The 25,404-nt window shown below is 37.9% G+C and overlaps 1 protein-coding gene across 13 annotated transcripts in view; it reads left to right on the forward strand.

The window, feature by feature from the left end:
* CACNB2 (calcium voltage-gated channel auxiliary subunit beta 2) overlaps positions 1-25,404 on the forward strand; it is a 395,365-nt gene that overhangs the window by 345,918 nt on the left and 24,043 nt on the right. For 6 of the 13 annotated variants that reach the window (XM_072651644.1, XM_072651649.1, XM_072651643.1 and 3 more), the window contains 4 exons: positions 7,016-7,138; positions 10,103-10,239; positions 15,201-15,277; positions 21,762-21,895. In XM_072651644.1, coding sequence (XP_072507745.1) covers positions 7,016-7,138; positions 10,103-10,239; positions 15,201-15,277; positions 21,762-21,895 — 471 coding nt within the window. Of the gene's footprint in view, positions 1-7,015; positions 7,139-10,102; positions 10,240-15,200; positions 15,278-21,761; positions 21,896-22,042; positions 22,063-22,518; positions 22,581-25,404 lie in introns of all 13 variants that reach the window. The other 7 variants (XM_072651646.1, XM_072651653.1, XM_072651645.1 and 4 more) reach the window with 2 other exon arrangements.

Genomic DNA, 25,404 nt, shown 5'->3' on the forward strand with positions numbered 1-25,404 from the left:
ATTTTTCTTTCTATCTTTCCAGCACAGTGAATATCTTTCCCAAAGGATTCGTTAATAAATGATTTAGGAATTGAATTGAATTGAATTGGTCCAAAGCCAGGATCATTTAGTTTTTTTATTCTTTTCAAATTCTGTCCTTTTATACTACTTTATCACTATGTTCATCTCCATTCCATTATTTCTGGGCACCCTCCCATCTTCCCTTGGGATTAGAAGGCTAGCATACAATCTTCCTCTCCACCCTGTTTAAATCAAATTCCATCCTTCAAATCTCAAGTCTCAGATGCACAGAACAGTTCCAAGCATTGACGGTTACCTGTTCAAGGACAAGAAGACAGGAGGTGGGATAGCATGAGTAATGGGAAGAAGGCCACTTTGTCTGGACCCTAAAGTGCATGAAGGGCAGTCATGGGTAATAAAACTAGAAAAGTAGGTTGGAACCAGGTTGTTTACCAATTGAAAGGCTATTATAAAAGATGATAAAGGCCTTAATTTGGGTGCTAACTGTGAAGGGGAGAAAAGGAGATGAATACCCCTGAGATATGGGGTGCATTTTGGAAGCAAAATTGAAAAAGATTTAGTTACTGATTAAATGTGGGGATTGAAGAGTCAGGGATGTCTCTCAGATTGGGAATCTGAGTGACTGGATTGTGCTGCCCCTAACACTTTGGAAAAGGGAACTGAGTTCCATTGTGGTGGGAGTTCTTCATCTTTTTGGGAAGTTATGGACCCCTTTGACAGTATGGCAAAGTCTATGACTCCCTTCACAGAATGATGTTTTTGTGAAATTGAAGTCATTGTACAAATTGTTCCTCCGGTTCTGCTTTCTTTATTTGCCATTTGTTCATTTTAAGTCTTTCCATGTCTTTTGAAAATCATTCATATCCTTATTACTTATAGCACAGTAGCACATCACATTTATGTACCGTGACTTATTCAGCCATTCCTAAAATGATGGGCAACTTCTTATTTTCCATTTCTTTTTGCCTCCACAAAAAATTTCCATAAATGTTTATACATTGAGGATGTTTCTAAACTGATAAAGAATGAAATTAGCAGAACCAGAACAATTTATACAAGAACACTGTGAAAATAACCAACTTTGAAAACTGTAAGAACTATGCATAATACAATGACCATTTAAGATTGTAGAGGACAGATAGAAAGCCATGCATTTCATTACAGAGAGGTGATAGATTTGGGGTGCAAAAAAGACATACATGCACATACAACCATGGAGGGGATTTATTTTGCTTGAATATGCATGCTTTTCTATGGGGTTTTTTAAACAATACGGTGGAATTGATGAGGGAGTGCTACAGGTGTGAAAAGATGTATGCATTTTTAGATGTCACTTGTATTATTAGCTCTACTTAACTATTTTACTTAGTTATAAGAGGTCTTCAGTGAAGTGGGAATAGTTTATAAATTTAATATAAAAACAAAATACATAGATATAACATTTTAAAAGGAAATTATACTAAACCCAGTCCCTAAAAAAAAAAAAAGAATAATGCTTTTAAATTATTGAAGGAAATGCCAAATCTTAGTTAGAGGCTAGTGGAAGTAAAAATGTCACTTTTTCCTCCCTCTAAGCTCACTGAGTCCCTGGAACCTCTTTACGATTAGATTCAATTTCAAGGTTAAGAACACCTATACAGTAGATATGATGAGTTTGGGATGCTTATGGGATATCCAGTTACCACTGACTGGAACTCAGGAGAGAGACTAGGATGGGATATATAGATCTGGGAATCATCTGTATAGAAATAACTGAACCAAGGGAGCTAAGGTGCTCAACAAGCAAGGAAAGGCAAAGAAGATGAGGACCCAAGATAGAGTTTGGGGGAAGGGGAACCCACAGATAGAGGAGGGGGGGCTGGAGATATGGATGCTGACCCACAAAGGAGATTGAGGGGATAAGTAGTACAGAATAGACAGGGAAAGAAAGAGAGGAAAAAGGAGAGAGATAGAGAGTGTGCTCATAAAAAAAAAAATCCCAATGGATAAACTACCCAGAAGGAGAAGGTTGTCAGTAGTGCCAAATGCTTCAAAGAGATCTTGAAATACTAGGACTAAGAAAAGGTCACTGTTGGTTATTTGGAGAGAGCAATTTCAGCTGAGTCCATAAAGTCTAAAGACAGACTACAAGGGGTTGAGAAATGAGTGAGATGGGAGAAAGTAGAGACAACAAAATTAGATAGCTTTTTATAAGTGTGAAAAGAAAGAGGGATGGAGGAAGAGACCTGGGCATATTTATAAGCATCAACCTGTGTAGACAGGGAGAGATTGAAAATTAGACAGCAAGGGAATCATTATGGGGGGCAGTATGCCAAAGAGATGGGGATGGAAAGGATCAAGGATATAAATAGAGGTGACCATTGCATTTTTTCCTTTGTATCTCCAGCATCCAACATAGTTCCTGGCACATGGTCAACTCTCAATCAATGTTTGTGGATTAATGCACTTGTAGGAAGGTTGGTCAGTGTTGTAGTAGGAGACTGGTAACTAGTTATTGTTTGCTTAAAACTACCTCTAGCTGGCTAAGTATATAGACTTAATCTCTTTTTATTCCATTTTGTACACAACGAATGTAAAAGAAAAAGTCACTTCTTTACTTGCTCTATTTGAAGCAAAGAATAAATAATTCCTGAGGAGTTGTGAGAAAATGAATACAGAACATGATGTGCTCAGCCTTTGAATATATTCCTAGACTAGTAGTCTTCTCTTCTGGTTTGATCCATCTCTTGCATATTTTTTTCCTATGCAAACCATCCTACAGAGCTGTCTACAATTGTCACAAGGGAACTCAACCTTCCTCATTACACCTGCTTTTTACTGTGCCCTCTTAGTATCCTATGGTGCTCACCATTTAATGAATAACACATAAGTATCTTTCTTTAGGCAAAGCAGTATTTTAGCCACAGAAGTCTGCCACAGGGGTTACTCCTTATAAAGGTAATAGGATAAATATATATAATTAGAAATGTGAATGCCTAGGGAAGAAAAGAAAAAAGAAAAAGGAAAAATTTGTAAGGAAAAAGTAGTTTCAGTGTTTTCAGGCTCCTGTTTCTAATCCCATTCTTAACCTGTATTTTCTTCTTGCACCATCACCCCTTCCTTTTCCTCTGTCCTCCCTCCTCACCACCACCAAAAAGTTAAAAAATAAATCTATCCAAGGCTGTCACATGCTTGAACATGATTTAGTGTGTATAGGAAGAGAGCACAGCCAGGTGATTCTGCAGTACACAAGATGGAGCTTTTTAAAGGCAGATGGTTGGAAGGCACCTCCCAGGAAATACAATCAGCCATGAGGGTAATTTAGTGCTGAGGTCTCTGAACGGAGCAAATCTAATAAAGCTTCCATATTTGAGACTAAAAGAACTCTGGTGATAATGGCAAGTGTTGATCTTGGGTCATAGATATATTTAGAGACCTCTAAGGCCAGTTAGTTCAATCTCCTAATTTTGCAGATAAGAATACAGAGGCCCAGAGAACAGGTAATAAATGGCAGAGCCAAGACTGCACCCAATTCAAATCACCTGACACCAACCCCATCTCTCTTTCCTCTACCTCACACTGGCTTTCAACCTTGAACAAATGCAGTGTAGAAACAGATTCATCTTTTGCACAAATAAAACTTTGCCATGACAAAAGATGACATGCTAAAAGTAGCAAATTTTAAGGGTAAGGACTGTCTCTAGTCTCCTAGGATTTCATAAGACCTGAGGATCTGAAGGCCTCCAGGACTTGGGGGATTTTGAACTTTCCCCTTCACTCACACCCAAGTTGGAGGTTTACAGTTGAGACAGCAGGACTGATGCAGATAAGAAGGTTTCATGATTTCTGCTGATGCATGGTTTGGGAGGGTCATGTGTTCTTCCCTCTTAGAGTTCACACACACACACACACACACACACACACACACACACACACTTCAATTCAGTAAACCTTTATTAAGTGCTTACTGTGTGCCAGGCACTGTGCTAAATGCCAAGAATATAGGAAGAGGCAAAAGATGGTCCCTGGCTTCAATTTGCACTGTACCAGACAAACACACATCCTGCTGTATGGTGTATTTCACAACATAAATAATGGGAAAAGACAGAAAGCAGGTTGAGGAATGAAATTAGATCCAACTTGAAACATTTATTGTGGAGTATTAAATCCCCGGTTAAGTGCAGGAAGCTCACAGTGATTTTATTTCTGTCCCACACAGCTGCGCCTCTCCTCTAAGGTTCTATTTCTTAGAATTTTGTTTAATTAAACGGAAGAAATGAGGTTTCCAGGTAAATTCTGTAATTTGAAATCATTTAGGTCACTTACTCATCCCATTTTTTAAAAAGAATCCTAGACTTGCTGTTGTAGTATTGCTGAATTAAAATTACATTTCTCTTATCCAACTCTCCTGTTACTCCAGCATTATGTTTTTCTTACTATTTAAATGTTTGAAAATTTTCTCATTGTCTAAAACATTGAAAATTCTCCGTGGATTCATCTAGAAAGAAAAGGAATATGTCAAACAGAAATAATAATTTGGAATGGGTGTTGTTAACCTTTTTCTTTTCTTTTTGCATCATGGACCCTTTGGCAATCTAGTAAAGTCTATGGACCTTTCCTAATAATAATGTTTTTGTTTGCATAAAATACACCTGATTACAATGAAAACCAACCATATTGATACAGAGATATCAAAATATTAAGAAAAGAAGTTAACGGACCCCAGGTTAAGAACCCCTGGTTTAGAACTACCATGAACCAGAGTCAGGTGATTTCCATATAAGGCTATGTATTGCATTAGAATCAATGATTGGATATGACTCACTAACTCCTCAATGCCTAGTTTGCATATGATGACGTGCATTTTCCCAGGCTTTGTAACGTCCAGGAGCAGGAAATTTGAACTGGGTTTCAAAAGGGATTGGTTAGATTTCTCGCCTAGAATGTAAGACCTTGCTTCTCAGCTAATGAGAATAATGGTCAGTGGTGGGAGGGGGATTTTTCTGCTTCTGTAAGGCTCCTCCCTACTCCAGCTTTACTGGTGAAGGGACTGCCTGGTTTCTCATGAGAACCGAATAAAGGAGATTTTCTGTTTTTACCTTGAGACACCTCTGAGCAGTCAATTTGAGTAGGGGTCTTGCCATCCCATACACTCCCAAGGAGAAGAATTATAAGAAAGAGGAATGACACCTAAGATTCATGACAGGCATTGTTATCATGAAAAATCTTGGGTCTGTATTCAAGTTATTCCAACTGGCTTTGACTGATGGATGGGTTCCCCCCACTACCAGGTTTTTTGTAGAAGATGAAGTAGCAAACTTCCCTCCCACTTCTAGCGGTTCACCTGAGCCTGGTTAATGACACTATAACCTGACTTTCGGTTTTTCTCATTCCATTGTCCATTCTGCAGCATTAGACTCAATTACACAGAACATTGTCTTTCCTTCTTTAGCTGGCAGGATAGGTAAACCAAAGTGATATCAGAACTGCTGCTCCCATCTCCAGCCTGAAGGGTAGACCAGGGATGGGGAACCTGTAGCTTTGGGGCCACATGTGGTCCTCTAGGTCCTCAAGTATGGCCCTTTGACTAAAATTCAAACTTCACAGAACAAATCCTTAAGAATAATAAATAATAATAATTTTATATGTAATAAATAATAAAAAGACTTGTTCAGTGAAGTTTGGATTCAGTCAAAGGGCCACACTTGAGGACCTAGAGGGCCACATGTAGCCTAAAGGCCTCAGGTTCCCCACCCCTCTTATAGACTCTTTTTCTTCCATTTCCACCTTCTCCTCCTCCCCCACAAGCAACCTCAGGTGAGAAGCCTAATGAGTCAGAGTGAGAAACATCTCTGAATTCTATGCACACCCATAATATGGCAATTAGCTGTGCTAAAGAAGGATGACTCCTCTTAGCTATTTGCATTTTCCACTATTAGGAGTGATGCCCTCATAGATGTAATCTGCTAACTTGTAGGTGTACAGGTTATGCTCAGGGACTGCCTATGGGATCAGTCTCTATTTGTAGATGCTGAAACATCAAAGAACGAAGGAATACAGTTTCACTGATTTCTTTTTTAGCCAGTGATTGCCATCAAGTTGGTTAAGCTCAGAGAGGGAAGCATAACATAACATAACATGGTGGTTGCATTCCTAACATTCTGAACCTGTAGGGGACGCTGTCTACAGAAAATTGAATGAGTTCATTATCTATTTTTGTTTAAAGAACAGTTGTACTTCTTTGTTCATTTAATTGCCTATTTATTATTGGTGAAGAATCATAAAGGAGATGGGGGCAGCTAGGTGGTGCAGTGGATAGAGCACCAGTGCAGGAGTCAGCTCACCTCATCACTTGACACTCACTAGTTGTGTGACCTTGGGCAAGTCACTTAACCCCAACTGCCTCATCCTGGGTCATCTCCAGTAATCCTGATGAATGAATATCTGGTCATTGGACTCAGATGGCTCTGGAGGAGAAGTGAGGCTGGTGACCTGCACAGCCCTCCCTCTCTCAAAACAATGTCAAGTGCAAGTCATGTCATCTTTCCTCTGATGGCATGTTCTTCTTTGGCAACGAAGGACGAACACACACAGAATAAAGGAGACGATTTTAGTGCTAGGTTGTGTGTGATAAGCATTGAATTTCCTAATCATGAGTAAAGTACCATGCATGTGGTCCTTATATCTTTGGGCTATACACTTTTAGGTCATACAAGAAAATGTTATTCCAGTAATATTTTAATACCTCAATAATAAAAAAAATTTCAATACCTCTATTACCAGTAATGGTTTGAGAGGGGGCAAGAATTGGGGTAGTAAAAAGCTTCATTATTACCAGAAATCTGCCTCCCTAAACAAACTGTTTGTAAGGGCATGGATTGAACATGTTGACATTTTGGAATCTGAGCTACATATGATAACTTTTTGTTTCTGAGTGTTTAGCACCTCTCAGTTTTTAAGAGCAAAGTAGTGAAACCAATCTGATCTCTTTTTCTTTCCCTTCCTTTTCCTACAGACAAAACCTGTTGCGTTTGCAGTGCGGACCAACGTCAGCTACAGCGCAGCCCATGAAGATGACGTCCCGGTACCAGGCATGGCCATCTCGTTCGAAGCAAAAGATTTTCTGCATGTTAAGGAAGTAAGGGAAATGCCTTGGTTTGAAATTGCTTTTAAATATACATTTATATAGATTTTCCTCCTGGTGTGCAAAAATAAACCCAAATATATAAATGTGTCAGTGACCATGCCATCTAAGTTAGGTAGTTGTTCTAGCCTGTTTTGGTTTTATAGATTTTTTAAAAATGTTTAACTCAGAAATTTTGAGATCTTTCACATGCCACACCTATAGTTGTATCATTCCAATAGTGCTTTATTGATCTTGTTTGCCTTGCTGGAATGAGCCTCATCCTCATGCAGACACTGAGTCCACCTCTTCTGGATTTGACTCCCAGTCCAGTGTGTTGCCATCACCAGTAGATAGGTCCTGTATTCTAATGCTAGAATGATATAAATTCCTAATCAAAGATATTAGAAATTAATAAGCAGGAAGCCATAAGGGTTGATCCATTTTAAAACCCTGCTGAAACTGTCTACCATCAGGTTAATAAAGTTTTAAAATATGGAATTTAGGGAAAATTACTCCTAATTAAAACTTTCCCTTGACAGTTTTTTCCTAATATTAATGACAATTATTATTTAATAATAATTGATTACTAATATCTGTTAAAATATATATTACACAAAACAGAGGCAAGATAGAGACCTGTCCTCAGAGCTGGGAAGACCTAGTTTCAAGATACACACATACAGACTGTGTATCCCTGGGCAAGTGTTCCAAGCAACTTTCTAAGACCATACCTTGTGAAGAAGATTGCTAAAGGGAATTCCTCTTCTAGTTCTCTATACCATGAAAAATTACAGGCCCAGTTCCATCCTAATCTAAAAAGAATATTATCCTGTGTCCTGAGATTGGGTTACTGTATAGTTTTCTATGCAACCTTTCTATAGTTCTTGGAGGAACTTCCATCTCATAGATCGGTTACATGCATAGCATACGTGGATGAGAGCTAGAGATAGGAGGACACTATTGAACAAAGCTGTGCAAGTTTCTAATATAAAGAGTTGCGGGGGGTGTAGGCCCCATCATTTCATTAACTTTTCAAAAGAGATGTGAATTATAGGTTAGGAAGGAAAGCCTAAGAGAATGCTCAAGGAAAAGGGTGATGCATTGTATTGAATCTGATTTTAAGAGGGAATTAAAGGGATTTAATCACAGAGAAGCTCCCCCAAATGATTAAAGCCCAGAGAAAAAGATCTATTTTTCCATCATGGAAAGACATAGGGGAGAAACAAAACGGATGCTGTTATTTAGAGATGTTTGAAAGGGCAATCAAGAAAACTGTCCCTCCAACTGCTTGGGAGATTTTAAGGCATAGTAGACAATTTATCTAAGCAAAAAGTACAATAACCCTTCACCATCCACATATGGTATTTTAGGAGATAGAGGGAATAGCAAAATCTTGTCTATCCAGTGTACATAAAATCATGCATATTAGGGTGAAAATGGAGCTTGAAAGTTTTCTAATCTAAGGTATCTTAAACTTTTTTGTCATGAACCCACCTGGCAGTCTAGTGAAGTCTAGGGATCCCTTCTCAGAATACTATATTTAAACAGTTCAAAGAACTGTTACGTTTCATTTAAAGGTTAGTAAAGAAACAAAGAAGCAAGGTTTTTTTTCTCATTTGAGCTCATAAATCCCCTGAAATCTATCCACAGACCTACTGAGGATCTATAGATCCCAGGCTGAGAACCTCAGCTCTCATCCAGCCTTCTCATTTACAAATGAGAAAACTGAGGCTCTCACCTTTTTGTAAGAGCATATAACTGGTTAGAGGCAGAGCTAGAACTAGAACTTGCATGTATTGCTTCTCAGGCTCTGTCCACCTCATGCCTGTATGGCTTGCATTTTCTTGAACAGTAAGGATTTTAAATACTTTGCCTCGTTCCCCTAATCAACTATATATGCTGCTTACCAACGACCCTTCCCCCTTTGCTTTGGCAGAACATGTCCTTTGAATTTTGGTCTGGGAAAATACAGTTACCATATTTAACCAGTACATCACAAAATACTTTTGTACAAAAGAGAAATAGTCCACAACAAAAAACACCATTCATTAATTCACCTCCTAAGTAAAACACATTGTGCAAAGCACCCAGAGAAATATAGAGGTAATTAAGATATACATGGACTTTGACCTCATGGCATTTATAGTTCACATAGAACCTCTAGTTTATCTCCAAAGCTATTCCAGTCCTGCTATGTGTCTTGAGAAGTACTGTGGTGCTGTGGAAAGCACCCTTGAGTGGGAGATAAATGTCCTGGCTTTGAGTCCTAACTATGGGTCTTACTAGGAAATCAAGTGGTCTTTCTAGGAAAGCTCCATTCTATGCTTCACTTTCCTTATCTTTAAGATGAGGGAACTGATCCAGACTGAGAGATGATTTCTAAGGTCCCTTCCCTACTAAAGTTTATAGATCAGAGCATCATATATCTAGAGTTGAATGACTATAGAGGTCATCAGCTCCAACTCTCTCATTTGACAGATGAGGAAACTGAGGCACGGAGAGGTTAAATGACATACCTAGGGTCACAGTATCTTTGAAGCAGGATTTGAACCTGTGTTTCCCTGACTTCAGGACCAGTGTCCTAGCCAAAATATCCATGTGTTGTAACCACAAGGTATTATTTGACTGGGTTATATCCATTCAAGAATGTTGATTCATTTTTGTTTTATTAAAGTAGTTGTGCCCTGTTAAAGGCATCTGCAAGTATCATCAGTAGCAGTAGAACTGTGTCTGGAGAAGAAAGGAGCAGTAATGAGTTAATTCTTTGATAGGATGGCCACAATTAAGTATTTGAATGCTGAATGTGTGAATATGAGGGTGTGCTTGACTTTTATATTTTAAACTTTTTAAGAGATTTGTAGTAACTTTCTACAACTGAAAAGCATGCACACAAAAAGTAAGCTTAATTCATAAAGAAATCGGAATATTTTGCACAATAACTTTGTAATACATTTTTGTATTTTTTTCTACCTTCAGAAATTTAACAATGACTGGTGGATAGGGCGGTTGGTAAAAGAAGGCTGTGAAATAGGATTCATCCCAAGTCCAGTTAAACTAGAAAACATGAGGCTACAGCACGAGCAGAGGGCAAAGCAAGGAAAATTCTACTCCAGGTACAAAAAGGGGGGGAAAAAACCAAATGTTTGTATGAAAATGGCATGTTGGTTTGATAACACTGACTTTGGAACCTCCTGGTATTTACTGTATTATGAATTCGTATGAAATGGTCAATGGTCAGTCAATAAGCATTTAAGTGTCTACTATGTACTATACTATAGTACTTCTATACTAAGCACTGGGGATACAAAGAAAAACAAAAGATTGTCCTTATCTTCACAATCTGATAGGAGGAGACAATGTGTATGAAGAAGCTGAAAAGGTGCCCAGCATGAGGTTATGATGAAGACCTATAGCTAGCGCTAGGAAATGATGAGATGGCTACTCTGGGCCCCTTCCCTAAATGGAGGATCTGGGGAGGAGCTCTCCAAGGTCCACCTCGACCCTCACCTCTCAAAGGGAGGTAGATATGCCAGGGCCAGGGGGCACTAAGGAGGTATGAGTTTCAGAACTGATAAAATCTTGCAGGAAGATGAGTTACTGGAGATAATAATAAAGTCAGGAGTTCATTACATTGAGGATGATACAACCTCATTTTTTTTTTTTACAATGCAACTTCTGTCTAATAAGACACCTACTTGTTGCATCTGACTGTCAACCAGTTTGGGAAAGAATTGTATTCAAGACCAAAAAGTGCATCCATACAGTTCAATAATTCAGAGTTGGGGTTTACTCAAAATATCCTCTGACTCTAAAATCTGAAGACCTCAATTTTCATGTCATCAAATAAACACAACCCAGAAAATTGCAGCTATACCCTACGTAAAGAGATCAAGAGGAAAGAAACATGCAACTAAGAAATAAAATACAAAGAACATCTTTCTTTCATTTTCACCTCAGAAACTCAATTTTAAGTACCGATGTGAAATATTTAGTGGAAAGCCAGACTTCAGTGGAAAGCCAGATTTCAGTAAGCTGAAATGATTCTTCCTGATGTGAGCAGAACTCTTGCAGTTATCCCTAAATGATTCCCTAGTTATGCTTCTCTAACCAATTCCCTAGTACTATTGTTCTAACCAATCCCCTAAATGAATTCTTTCAAGTTGAGGGTGCTGGTTCTGGAGTCACAAAATCTGTGTTCATATCCTTGTTCTAATGAACCTAGATAAGTAACCATGGACAACCTCTCAGTCTCTGTACCCTGGGTGGTAGAATTAGGGTAGTGATGCTTAGAAGGTGTTAAGGTCAATCAAGAGCATTTTTTATTATACTCTTACTATGTTTCAGGCCTTGCTTTTAAGGATCTCACCGTCTAATGGGGGGGAGGGGATGGAACACAATGTACAAGTAGCTATGTATAAACAAGATATATACAGAATGATTTGGAGATAATCACAGAGGGAAGGCACTAACATTACCAAGAAATACTTCTTGTAAAGAGTGAAATTTAGTTGGGGGATTTGAATGAAACAAGGAGACAGAGATGATGAGAGAGAGAATTCCAGAAATGGAGGACAATCATTGAAAATGCAAGAGGTCATTAGAGTGTTATACACGAGACAATATGGAGGCCAATATCACTGGATCACAGAATATATAGAGGAGAGTATAGATTAAGAAAAATGGAAAAGTAAGTTGGAAAGGACCAAGTTATGAAGGACTTTAAACGCTAAACAGAAGATTTTATATTTGATTCTGGACATGATGAGAGTCATTGGTACAGTAAAATGAACATTATATTTGGAGTCAAAGGTTAAACATAAATCCCATGGTTTTGACAGTTGCTGCCTATGTGATCGTGGAAAAATCAGGCTTAGGTTCCTTATCTTTAAAATGAGGGGATTAGATTAGGTGATATCCAGGGTCCTTCCAAGTCCCTTAATGGGAACCTTTAGGTGCTTTTAAGTAAGTATGCCTTAGCAGCCTTCAAGTTCCCCATATACTAATCTATTAGTGCATCTATTCACATTCCTCTAGAGTAGCCCCAAGGTAGTGTAAACAAGTCTTATGATTTTTCCTTTTGCCAGGTTTAGTCCCATCTACTTGGTACATGGCCTTCAACAGTGATGCCTGGAAGGTTTTTCTATGTGAAGCACATCTCTTATACTTGAGCTTTAGCGTAAAGTGTAGGTTCCCAAAATGGATGATACTGCCCCTCTGGAGCATGTTGGAACTATCCAGAGGGGCAGGATTAGTCTTGGGTGCAATTGGGGGGAGGGGTGTTGAATAAAAATAAGGGGTCAGTGGAAACATAAGGAAAGAAGAGAATTTTGAAAAACCATTGATACGTTTCATCTCTTGTGTAACAAAGTTAAAGTCGTAGTAATTACATTTTCCAAATAAACACAAAATGCAAGTTATAACTGATCAGTGGACAAGTCAGACCTTCACAAGCAAGTGTAGGCAGGCCATGGGGGTTGCTGAGTGATTCTTTTTTTAAAAGGGGGTGATAAGCCAAATAAGTTTAGGAACCTCTGGCATAAAGTATGAGAAAGGATATTTGCTTGGGAGATTTGGGCTCTACACATCTTAAATTGGGTTTAGCTAATAAATACATAAAATAAATCAATAAAATAAAAATTCAGTGATAAGCTCATTAATAGGCCACTATTAGAAAAGGTACAAAAAATCACAACCTGACGAAAGATATAAGAATTGGAGTACATTTTAAAGGGTGGACATTTCTTCAAAATTAGCAGTGAAGAACAATCTGGCATTCTAATTAGATTAACTTGTTGAAACACTATTATAGCTTTCTATTTTTTTAATATTTTGATATTTGAAATCAAAGAGAATGTGAAACAAATACACTTTCTAGATTTGAAACTAGACTATATATTGTATGAGAGAAGAGAGAGAAGGAAGGAAGGAAGGAAGGAAAGAAGGAAGGAAGGGAGGGAGGGAGTGAAGGAAGGAATTTGGATTTTTTATGCTTTAGTCTTGGATGTGTCCTCGTATCAATTCCAGAAACTGCTGCCACAAATATAATTTTTTAATAACTTGCACCATTTTAAGTGGTGCTCCAGGTCCTTGGTAAATGCCTTTACATATCCCTTAAGAGCCTTCTAGAGATTTAGGGCCTCCTATTAGTCCCCTTAATAAAGAAACATTTTTAAAAAGCAATAAACAATCATTATACAATAACTCAGTCCACTAAGATTTCTACACTACAGGTTGCCTTTTTTATCTGTATATTTAGGAATAAGTAAATAGTATCTTTTGATAAGAAGACCTAGAAACGTAGCTTTTACCTCAGGCATAGCTTCTTTACTTCTGCTTAAAACTGTAATACTAAGTACCAGGTCATAGAAATCACTTTACCCAAGTCTCCTGTACTCAATTAAGATTTAGGGATTATATCTTCCTTTTGCCAACATTCTTTATCCAAGAAATGGCCATTTAGAGTTTTTTTTTTTAAACAGATGAAATATCCAGTTATTCTTTATGCTGATTTGCCCCAAAATCTTTCCCTAGGCCATAATAAGTCTAGGCATTATGGATTGTACAATCATCAAATTACCTCTAATAAGAATCCTAATAGTTGGATATTTCCTTAACATAGGATTGTCTAAATAGAGGATTTAGAGCTACCAAAGGACCGTATAGATCATTCATTCCAACCTGTATCACTTTGCAGATGAGGCAGCTAGAACACAGAGTAGTTAAGTAACTTGCCCAAGGTCACAGAAGTACTAAGTAGCACAGCCAAGATTTGCATGGAAGTTCTTGGACCTTCAGATCCTATATATTTTCCCTTTCACCATGCTGTCAACTTAGGGTCATATCATTAGTGTTGGCAGGACCTTAGAGGTTATCTCAGTTAATTACTTTATTTTACAGATGGGGAATGTAAAGCCCAAGGCAATAGTATGACTTGCCAGAGGTCATGAAACCAGTAAGTGGTAGAGCTAGGATTTTAATCCAGTTCTTCTCATTAAATCCAACACTTTCTATACAGGATTAGATAAAGATCTGAGCCATTGCCTCATAGCTAAATAATGGAAAAGCCTTATTATATGTTTCTTAATGAGATTTTTGAAAAATAGCAAAGTTTAGCATCCACAAATTCATCTTTTAACTTTTTTAGGCATTCAGCATTCTCCACATAATAAAGTTAAGGATGGTAAAATACAGGGATAGAAGCCCAAGCAAGAGAGGGCTCATTTCATGCACATATGTCCTTTGTCTTTGATGACTCCTGGTGACAAATTCCATGTTCACTCTACAACTATGTCTATAACTAATTTTTTTTTAAATGAGCCTGAACATTGACCAAATAGTACCCTTCTATTCTCTCAGGACCTCTAAAAAAAAATTAAACTTGAATGTGAAAAGAGAGACTGTCATGTGGCCAAAATTAATGATACTACTGATATGTGTTAATCCTCCAAGGATGCAGATTGCAGCTTATCTATGCCTGCTCTCTCAAGGCAGAAGCCTTATCCACATCTTTCCATATGCCCTCTACAGGAATCCATCTAGCATGGCAGTACAGTTCATAGTTGAAAATGGAGCATGCAGTTTCCATTGGTCAGTTCTCACTCTTTCCATTTGACAGTCAACCTTTTCTGGTAATAGATCTCTTGAATAACCCTAATGATGCCTTCCCTGCACAATTCTTCATTAGTAGCATATGGTAACTTAACTCATGCCCATGAGAACTCTCTCTTGCCCTTTGGGTGACCCTCCACTGGCATTCTTCAGCAGCTGTATTGTTCCGTGACTCATAGCCACAGTACATCGTTGGGAGAATATGGCTGTCAAAAAGATGGTCCTTTGTTTCAAGGAGAATCCTGGGTCATTAAAAGCACTGCACAGTTCCCCAAAGACAAGTTCTCCTTCTTACACCTTCTGTTCAACAGGTGATTTTAAAACAAAACCTCCCCTGAGCAATCACTATTTGCCTGTTTGTAGGTCTGACTAATTTAAAACATTGCCATTAATAAGCAATTGAAATATTACCAGTTCTGTGATGAATGGCAGCTTTAATAGTAAAATTTTTTTTTATTTACTCCAGTAAATCAGGAGGAAATTCATCATCCAGTTTGGGTGACATAGTACCTAGTTCCAGAAAATCTACGCCTCCATCATCTGGTAAGTAGGTGCTGGGCTGAACAACTTCATAATAAATTCAACACTTTTTTTTTTGAAGATTTACCTTATTTTTTGCTTTCATTTGCATTGGATCTCTGTGTTAGAATGCCAGTAACTTTTAACATAGGTTGTACATTTAAAGGAACTTTTCAACTCATCTCCACCCCCCTGGCTTCCTTCAAATATGATCTGAAGCCCAATCTTCTACAAGAAGCTTTTCCCAGTCCTCCTTAATCTCAGGGCCTTTTCCCTGAGACCCCAATTTGCACTCTTTCTACCTTGTTTTGTGCATAGTTGTGTGTTGTCTCCTGCATTGGACTGTGAGCTCCTTGAGAACAGAGACTGATTTTTGCATTTCCTTGCATCTCTAGCATTTAGTAAGTGTTTAATAAATGCTGACTGACTGATGAGGAACAGCACTGTTCTTGTGGAAATATGTAAGGGAAAGCACATGGGATGGGAAAAATAACTGCTGATATACAAATATAATAGAAAAAAAAGACTGAGGAGTCAGAAAATAAGCTTAACCTAACTCACTGTAGTTATCTAGGACATTAGCACAATGGGTTAAAGCTAATGAGTCCAAAGTGTTAACTTAAGTCATTGTTAGACTTTAAACATTACTTAAAAGAGAAATAAAACAGAGACACAACCAGAGATTGCAACATTTAAATCTGCCTTTCTGGTCAGAAATGTTTTTGATTGTTCACAAGGAACCCAGAGTAGTGTGGGTGGCTTAGCCTAAGCTATCATCACTTCTATAAAAACAACTTATCAAATATGAAGGATATTTACTGAAAAATCTAAAGGTTGGAAGCAGAAATAGAAGTAGAGCATGGAGAAATTTCTACTATTCTTGACACTGACCTGGCTTTTCTGTAACAGTAAGTCCACATATATTGAGCATCAAGTACAGACCACTGTGCTTGGAGCTGTAGATTGGTGCAAAAGCCCTTAAGGAGTTCATAATCTAATGCAATGAATTGGACAAACAAAACTAAATTAAAACCATGGAGAATGACAGGCACAAAAACATCATCACAGGTATTTCAGAGACACATTGACTAGTGAGAAGGATAAAGATTTCTGAGAGGATCACCTAGTAAAAAAAGATATTTTATGGAGGATATTATTCTTCTCTTGAGCTTGGAAGGAAAGAAGGAAGAGAGAGGTAGGCATGGTAGCTAGGAAATAAAAGACATCTTAACAGGTATAAGAAAGGGCAGGCTTCTTGGCTAATACTGTGAGTACAGTCTGGGGTGGAACATGCCATAATATAAATGGAAAACAGCCTCTTGGTGAAACTTTAAAGACTATTGATCTAAGAGAGTCAGTAAGATTATGAAAAAAGATGCACAAAATAACACTTAAGAAGCCTGATTCTGAGTGTTATATGTAGGACAAATTGGAGGTGAAAATAGGTTGAGAACAGGGAGTCTAGTAATGATGTGGAGATATAAAATTGTGTAACAGGTTGCACTGACCACTATGTCCTAAGAATAGTCTTCCCAGAACAACTCCATTGATAACATCTCTGTTCTGAATGAGAGGCTTTATATTTTACTCATAGAACCATAGTGTTATTGCTCTTCAGCACCATGACATGATTTTATCTTCTTTGTCTCCATCCTCCATTAACAGTCAAGATTTTACTCCCAGCTCTTTCCTGAAATTTTGTCTCCCATAAATGATACTACTCTCCTGTCTCACATGCTGTAAAAGCAAGCACCCCAACATACAGGGGAGGGCCTGCTATCACAGGTTCTTTGATTTGCTTTTCTAAAAGGAAGGCAACTTTTGAGGGGTCAATAATCACTTTAATCAAACACATGTATCATTCACTTAGTTCAGGGGGAAAGTCAGCACCCTGAACTTCAGAGAGACTACAAAGAAATAATAATCAACAGACAGGGCTTCCAGCTGCTTGACCATAAGCAATATATATATACATATATATATATATATGTATATATATCACAGATCAACAGTCAGATCCAACTATCTGACCATCACGTACATACATAGTTACCAGAGAGAGAAGCACCAACATTTGGGTTTTCAAAGCTGGGGGCTCCTTAGCAGCTGCCCGGAGTCTCCCCTGGCCAAACAAACACTTCCAAAGAGTAAGCCCCAAAGTAAAACCTCACCTCAGCGTATTTATACATTTTTCAGGGCCAGAGGGCATCACAGCCCTTGAGAACAAGTGCATTCAAAATTAACAGAAGGTGTAGGCCTCCCCTAACCAAGTTTCCCTTAATGGACAGGCTCATTAATGGGTGGGGGAAGATCTTGAATTTCATTAGCATTACACTTGCTGTTCTTTTGCTTAAGTTGTCAGGAGTAGACAAATTCATCAACCAACATAGATTTTTTTTTTGGAAGACTTATAGAAAATGAAAACAAGGGCAGCTAATGAAGTATGGATATAGAAGTATGGCGTGATGCTCTAAGAACTGTATCAGTGTGTCCTATTTTATCTCAACTTTTCTCTTTAAAATTAAGATTTTTAAAGTAAATATTTTGCTTTTTTCCTCTTTGGAAAAAAAAAGAAAGAAAACAGCTCCTTGTAACAAATATGTAGGTCAAGCAAAGATTGAGCTAAAACTAGCAAAGGCTATTTGTTTTTTATTGGAAGATCTTTAAGGGACTGCAAGCTCAGTATAATTCAACAGTTATGATTTAGGAGTCAAAAAAAAGGGTAAAGCAATGTCAAGGGTCATTGAAGAGTCTAAGATTGGTCCTACTGTTCTTTGCCCCACTCCTGCTACATCAGAAATATCCTTTTCAGTGCTGGGTATCACCTTCTAGTAGAGATGCTGATAAGCAGAAGGGAAACTGGTATGGTGAGGATCATGTCAAATGAGACTATGTCTAAGGAAGTAATGATGAAGATGAGATGAGAAGGCTCACAGGAGAGATGATAAGCTATGTTATCATTATTTAGGCCAGTATTCCAATTGCTAAACATCCTTGATCCTTCTCACTATGTCTCTAGATTTGTTCTGTTAGGGTTAGACATTTTTTCTTTCTACTCTGCCAAGAAAGGGCACCATGGGAAAGGGAACGTTAAGTCTCTTAGTCACATTCTGAGGAAAACACATCAGTATCAAGTCTTTAGAAGACATTGTTACTGGTTTCCAAATGAACCCAAGTGTTCTCTTTGACAAGAGCTGTATGAGCAACATTAACAAAGAATTAAGCTCCAACAAATAAATTGGAAACTTCTCTTTTCGGGATCTAGGTTCCATGTAAAGGGATGAAAATAATCGCTCTTAATTTGAACATATTAATCTGTGACCAGACATCTAGACCATGTCACAACTGAACTGTTAGTTTCTCCAACATTAAAAAAAAATCCCAAGTGCCTAGAAATTTAGACATGCCAAGCTCAGTGCCTGCAAGTGGACCACAAATCTCCCAAAACTGAATTAGATTAAAATGTAACTAGGAAATGTCTAACAAAATAAACAAAAAAGCCATACAACATAAATAACATTAATTTGTAGTTTTCGGAGTCAGCACACAGCCCATTTTTGAGTTTGACACCACTGATGTAGATAACCCCCCAATTGACTTGATTGCTTAATCATGGTGGACAGACTCTAAACTCACTCGTTTTTCTAGCACCCTTGTATATGATAGATACCATGTTAAATGAATCGAATGGGACTCTCTCCTTGGGCTTGTTTCTGTTGTTTATACAACCTAGTTTCAGAAAGTCTAAATGCTTAATAAATGTTTACTCAGCTTGGTGTTTTCCCAACCATAAATGGGGAAGTGAAATTGTTTGGGATTTACCATTTGAGGGCAGGCTCACCATCTTTTTCATACTCTTCCATATTCTGGGAATAATAACATACTAAGTCTGATTCAGTAAGCAGAACTGTGCAAAAAATACATTCACAATGGCTACAACAAGGCAAATGTAAAGAAATACTGAGTGCTGTTAAATTATAATGAGCAAGCTTGGGCCCAAGCAGAGACAGAGGGTCAATGTGTGTGAAATGTTGCCTATGGTATCAGATCGTTTTGATGGATTGGTTAGTTTTGCTGAGGTGTATTTCTTTCCTCTCTTTTCTTCTTTATTTTTATAACAAAGTTATGTAATACTCTAAAACAGTTTTATCATGTTATATAACATTATTTAACATTTTTAGCCTGTTTTTATAAGAGAGATGACTGGAGTGGTGAGGAAGGTAGATTGTGAAACATAAACAATGTTCAACCAAGATGTCAGTAAGGTTTGTCAAAGATGATGAATCTTTGGTTGGATCATGGCCTCGTCCTTTCACAGCTCAACACTGTTCAGGAAGAGACTTTCCATACCTCCCGCCATATACGTATCATCTAAAGTGCTCACCCACTTCTGCTGGAGAAGCACATCCTCAGTTCATTTTGCCTATGATTAGGGTTGACTCTCATTTTCATTACTCCATACACTTCCTACTTAGCCACACAGTGAGGGACTCAAGAGATTCCCTATGGTTGAAATGGGCCAGAATTATTCAATAGCCATCACAATTACTAAACCAAAAAGGAAGGCAAGCCTCTCAGATTGTTTCCTATTTCTCAAAAGAAGTAGGAAGGTACTCATCCTACTTAGCATGGAACCTATGCTACAGCTGGGGACTGCTGAATATTGGACTACTTTTCATTCAGAAGCAAGGGTCTGTTCTTTGATCTCTTGCTTATGTATATTGGTTTTGTATGAAAGGTTATATATAAAATATTGTGCTATTTCTCTATAGCTAACAGATATCCTTCCGTTATTCTAATGTGATATTCTTAAAAGGTCTTTTCCCAGTCAACAGTAGAGGATCTCTACAAAAATATATGAAGCCGTGGATGAACACATCAGGAAAAAAATAAAAAAAAACATTGTATGATGGCCAGAAGAATACTGGTCTTGAAGCCAGAAGGACTGGATTGAATCCCAGTTCTTTCATGTGATAGCTTAGATAATCATGGGCAAGTCATTTGTTGATTAGCTTTTTTTTATCTGTAAAACAAGTATAATAATACCTGTCCTACTTACCTCACAGGGTCATCATGGGGTTAAAATGATGATAATGTGAGTAGACCAGGAAGGGCTTTACAGGTATAAGATATTGGTATAAAGAACTAGTGAGTGAATGATAACCTAGGAGTCCACAACCCTGAGTTCTAACTCAGACTCTGTCCCTCACTAGCTATATGCCTTTGAATAAGCCATTTAACCTTTGAGAGCCTCAGTTTCCTCAATTGTACAATGAGGGAATTGGATGCTGAGTTTAAAGGTGCCCACTACTATCTGATTCCAGTATATAGAAGAGTATGATGTTTTGAACAGAAACCCAAACTAGGAGTCAGGAAGACCTGAGTTTGAATCTCTCCTCAGCTGTGTAATAGCTGAGTGCCATTGGCAAGTCATTTAATTTCTTCCTTCCCTGTTTTCTTCTTCTTTAAAATAGGGGCAGTAATGGCATTTGTATCCCAAGATTGTCATGATGACCAAATAAGATAATAGACTTCATGTCAGTTATTATCATATGATAGCTCTCATTTTTAAAAAGAAATTCTACATTTTGAAGTGTTACATTATACAGTCATAGGATGCAGAGGAAAAAGGCTCTATTTAACAGATGAGGAAATAAGGCTCAAAGTTTCATGACTTTCTTAAGGTCATTCGGGTAATTAATGGCAGAACCAGGACTGGATCCGGTGTCTTGACTGTCAGTCCAGTGCTCATTCTGTACCATTCCATCTCATTTCTATATAAGTAAAGTGATGTTGTGCTCTCTCTCTTCCCTTGGCTGATGTCATTTAACTTCATTAAATTGAGTACTTTCCCATTACTTTGCTTTTTATCAGGTCTGTCTTTATTCCCATGGATCATTTTAGTATCACTCCACTCCCCCATCCTGTAAAGCTTCCTGGGCTATTGAGCTACCTCTTCTATAAACCTTTTGGTCTATTCGAGTACAAATTCCCCCTCTTCTGCAGCCTTCAAATGTTTGTTGCATTTTCTGGAGACCTATTGAAGTAACTCTTGCTCTGACACAGAGCAAAGTAGCCCAGGGAATGCTGTTGATGGGACTGAAGATTTCCAATGTTCTCTTGCTTACTTTCTACAACGTGTCACTTGAAGAAATCAAGTGACACATTATTCTGTGAGTATAGTACCCAAGATACAATGCCATGTTCCAAACCACTCTTAGCAAATGTCAGTTTGATTCTAAAAATATCCCCATCTTTGCTGGTGAATTTAGTACAAGGCTTGTTTAATTATGCAAACAGATATTTTGAAAGTCTGTTTGAGGTTTGTTAGATGTGTCTTCTTTTGCAGTTCTTATATGCTTTTGCCTCTAAGTTTTTCTTTAACTTTGTGTACCATGGTAATCCTTTGACTCCAGGTCCTTTAGGTCTAATTCCATTTTATTTTCTTTATAACCTGTTTTTCCTCTCTTGTCCACCTGATGATTTTGACTTGTTTGTCTGTATATAGCTATAGACATAGATGCTACTGGCTTAGAAGCAGAAGAAAATGATATTCCAGCCAACCATCGCTCCCCTAAGCCCAGTGCAAACAGTGTAACATCACCCCACTCCAAAGAGAAAAGAATGCCCTTTTTTAAGAAGGTAACATTGAACTTCTGAGCTCCTCTCTGTCCACCTGCTCAGCCGCCACCGCGCCACGTTTCTAGTCCTGTTGACTGTCTGTGTCCTCTTCCAAGCCAATAACATGCATGCTCTGTTATTCTTTATTTCTTTTCCATGCCGCTGTAGCTAAGCAGAAACAGAAATCGGTAAGTTTACATTGACATAAGCTGTGTTTATCCTGCCACTGGCATCATTAGCATTAATCCCCACGATTTTATTAAGTACATTCTAGCTCTAAGAAAGGGACCTATCAAACAGCGAATTGAGTCCATGCATTTAAAACCAACTAAGTTCAGTGAGTGACTCAGTGAAACACCATTACAGTACTTATCCTTTTTGATGGAATAAAAGACCCCCAAAGGAAGTGATTGAAACATCCAGTGACATCAAACACTGACAACTCCCCATAATGCACCTCTATAGTGCATGCTTATTCTGTCTGTCTTTGTCTCTTTCTTTTTTTTCCAGATTTTTAACATAATCAAGCATATTGAAACAATGACTAGAATCTAATTTGTGATATCCAGATACATAGCTTGTACTAAAAAAAAATAAGCCTTCAATTTTTAATTTAGTCAGTATTTAAACTTCTAATCCACTAGGTGCAAAATCTGCAGATGAACAAGACCAGTGGAAAACTGCAGGCTTGTTTTGGCGGTTTACTGTGAGTTTCTCCTATTGTCATATATAAATTCTCTCCCAATGTTCTTGCCTCTTCCATCAGTCAGATTGCAGCATCCCATCTATTGGACACTGGGTCTAGCAGTCTCCTTGTGAGCCTTTGCCACTGGCCAACCAAGGTGTCAAAGAACGATGCGATTGTCTCTGCTGACTGGTATTTTCTCAAAATCCTTTATTTCAGATAAGAGTCCACTTCCTGTCAGTAGGTTTTGTGGCTTCTGAAAGAAGCTGCCTACTTCTCCCTTTTTTTAGGAATCCCCTAATTCCCATTCCTTCTCTTCTTTTACACACCACCATCTGTCCTCACTGTGATAAATATGACAGTGTTACCAAGGCTGACAAAAACAGTGGGTGAATTCCAGCACAGGAATGTGCAGTAAATAAATTCTCCTCTGTTCACCCTCCTCCCCCAACCTTTTCTGAAGGTTGGACTCTTCTTCCCTGGGAATGGGTCTTTTGCCTTATGCATCCAGAGCTCATAAGTAATTTATATGGTGCTAGGTACTGAACTGCAAGGGGGTTTGGGGTTGTTTTCTATACAGTTGCCAGCAAATAACTGAAGACCACAGAACCATAGTCCAAAAAATGTGCCTAAGTTAAATAAAGCACATGGATCTCTTATTAAAACTATCAGTAATCTAAAAAGAGAAACTATGGTGTAAAAATGATCCCATCCTCTATCACAGAGATTCAAATAGAAAAGTGGTCAAGTCTTTGTGGTCTCATGTTGGCAGCCCTTCTGAGGCTTTCACCAAATTCATCTGTTGTATAGTTGTATAGTGAATGCCACCAAAGGCATTGTAGTGGAGTGGAAGGAGCACTATCCCTGGGGTAAGAGGAGCTGGGTTCAAATCCCACTTCTGACAACACCTCCCTTTATGACCGTGGTTAAGTCACTTAAACTCACTGAGTCAGTTTCCTCATCCGTGAAATATTGGAGATTGGACTCAATAGCCTCTAAGGTCTCTTCCATTCCAGTGGTACAACCTCAGTCTTCACCTGATCATTACCAAACCCACAGCAAATATATTAGAACGAGTGATCACATGATAACCAGAGCTTCTGGTCATATTACTTGATCTTTCCCTGAAGTTCTCTATACCTCCAAATAGATCCCAAAACATTTTAAAATTATTTCATCACTATTTTTGCCAGTGAAGAATGTATAACAAAAGAGAGATAACAGGAAAAGGCAGCTGAAAATCCATTGGTTTATTTTAAGGTTAGAGCTCAAAGTGCCACTATTCCATCAAATAAGGTAATTTCTGTATCTACCCTAATTATTTATTAAGCAGCTGGTTGAACACCAGCATTGGGTAGCCCTTTGCCGACTGACAGTCACAAAACCAAAAACAAAAAAAGAAGCAAAGATTTATTGCATCAGACACTGACCCTCTCTTAATTACAGACTTAGAATTTCTTTGGGCTCTTACTAAAATGCATGCATCAAACTATTTACATTCCTGGTCTCCAAGGTAGAAACAGTCTCTTGATGCTGCAGAGTTATAAGGACGTGGCTTCCAAAGATTTTGAGCCTGCGCCTGCATTATATAAATAAGTTCTGTTATATGCTTATGATGCCTTGGGCACTGGTACTCATTCTTCTTATGTTATCAATTACGTGGTGAACCTTTATGTAGCACTGCAGAAAAAGAGAGAGATTTGGCCGCGAGGTTGTTTTCCATGTCTTAGATGGCTTTAGGTTGGTGCTTGTGTGGCATTCTGTGCTGTCACTGTATTCATGTTTGTCTTGGTTTTTTACTTCCTCTATAAAATGTTCTTTACCTTGTTATGTCTCTAAATTTACCTGGAAACTCGTTAAACATTGAAACCGTGAAAAATGACAGCACAGTACACGGTATTGTGTTCCCCCTTCTCTGGACTATGTATGCTATGGTGACTTTTTCCAGATTGCTACATTTGTTTTGAAGGTGCTGTAAAAATTTCTAAAACAAACTGCAGGAACCAGAAATATAAATGGAAATAATTTTTAATAAGACAAAATAAATTATTTTAATAAGTCAAAAACCCTTAAGAAACTCTAATATGAAAATAAGTTTATAAATATTCCATATTTGAGGGTTAATTTATAAAATACCCAGAGTTCATTTTTGTTCATATCTTTTTTAAATTAATTATTCCAATCCAACAAGTGTCCTAATATTGCAAGGAGATAATGACAAAATGAAAAACAGTCCCTGCCCTCAAGGAGCTTATATTCTACTTAAGGAATGTAACATGAGAACAGATAAGTATTTACATGAAACTTTGAGAAAGAGTGAATAGTAACTAAAGGAACAAGGAAAAGCTTCCAGTAAGAGATGGCACATGAGCTTGAAGGAAGCTAGAGATTAGCATTCATTTCCTCTTATTATTCTATTTAGAGTAATTCACAGATCAGTAGATGCTTTAATTTAGAAACCTTGACAGGATCTTCTTGGCATCAGAGGCTGCATTTATTGGCTATAAATAAAACTGCCCAATCCTTGATCAATTTTATGTCTTCTTTTATAAAGATATCTTTTTGACATAAAGTTAATAGCATTACCCATTATCTTCTGGCTATTTTCTTCATCTTGAATCTATCGGTTGAGCTATACCCATGATCCTCTTGATTTTGTAACTGGCTATTTCTGTAACTCTCCACCACCACCCTAAATTTTTTTTTTTTACTGCAGAGGGAGTTTGAGTCAGCCACATAATATAGACATGCCTTAAATTCAGCTACAAACATGGATTAGAAAGGCAGCATGGTGCCTTGGAGAGAGCATTCATTGGCTCCAGAGTCAGTGAATCTAGGCTTATAT

The sequence above is a fragment of the Notamacropus eugenii genome, chromosome 3, assembly GCF_028372415.1.
Source record: "Notamacropus eugenii isolate mMacEug1 chromosome 3, mMacEug1.pri_v2, whole genome shotgun sequence".
In the NCBI taxonomy this organism is placed as follows: Eukaryota; Metazoa; Chordata; class Mammalia; order Diprotodontia; family Macropodidae; genus Notamacropus; species Notamacropus eugenii.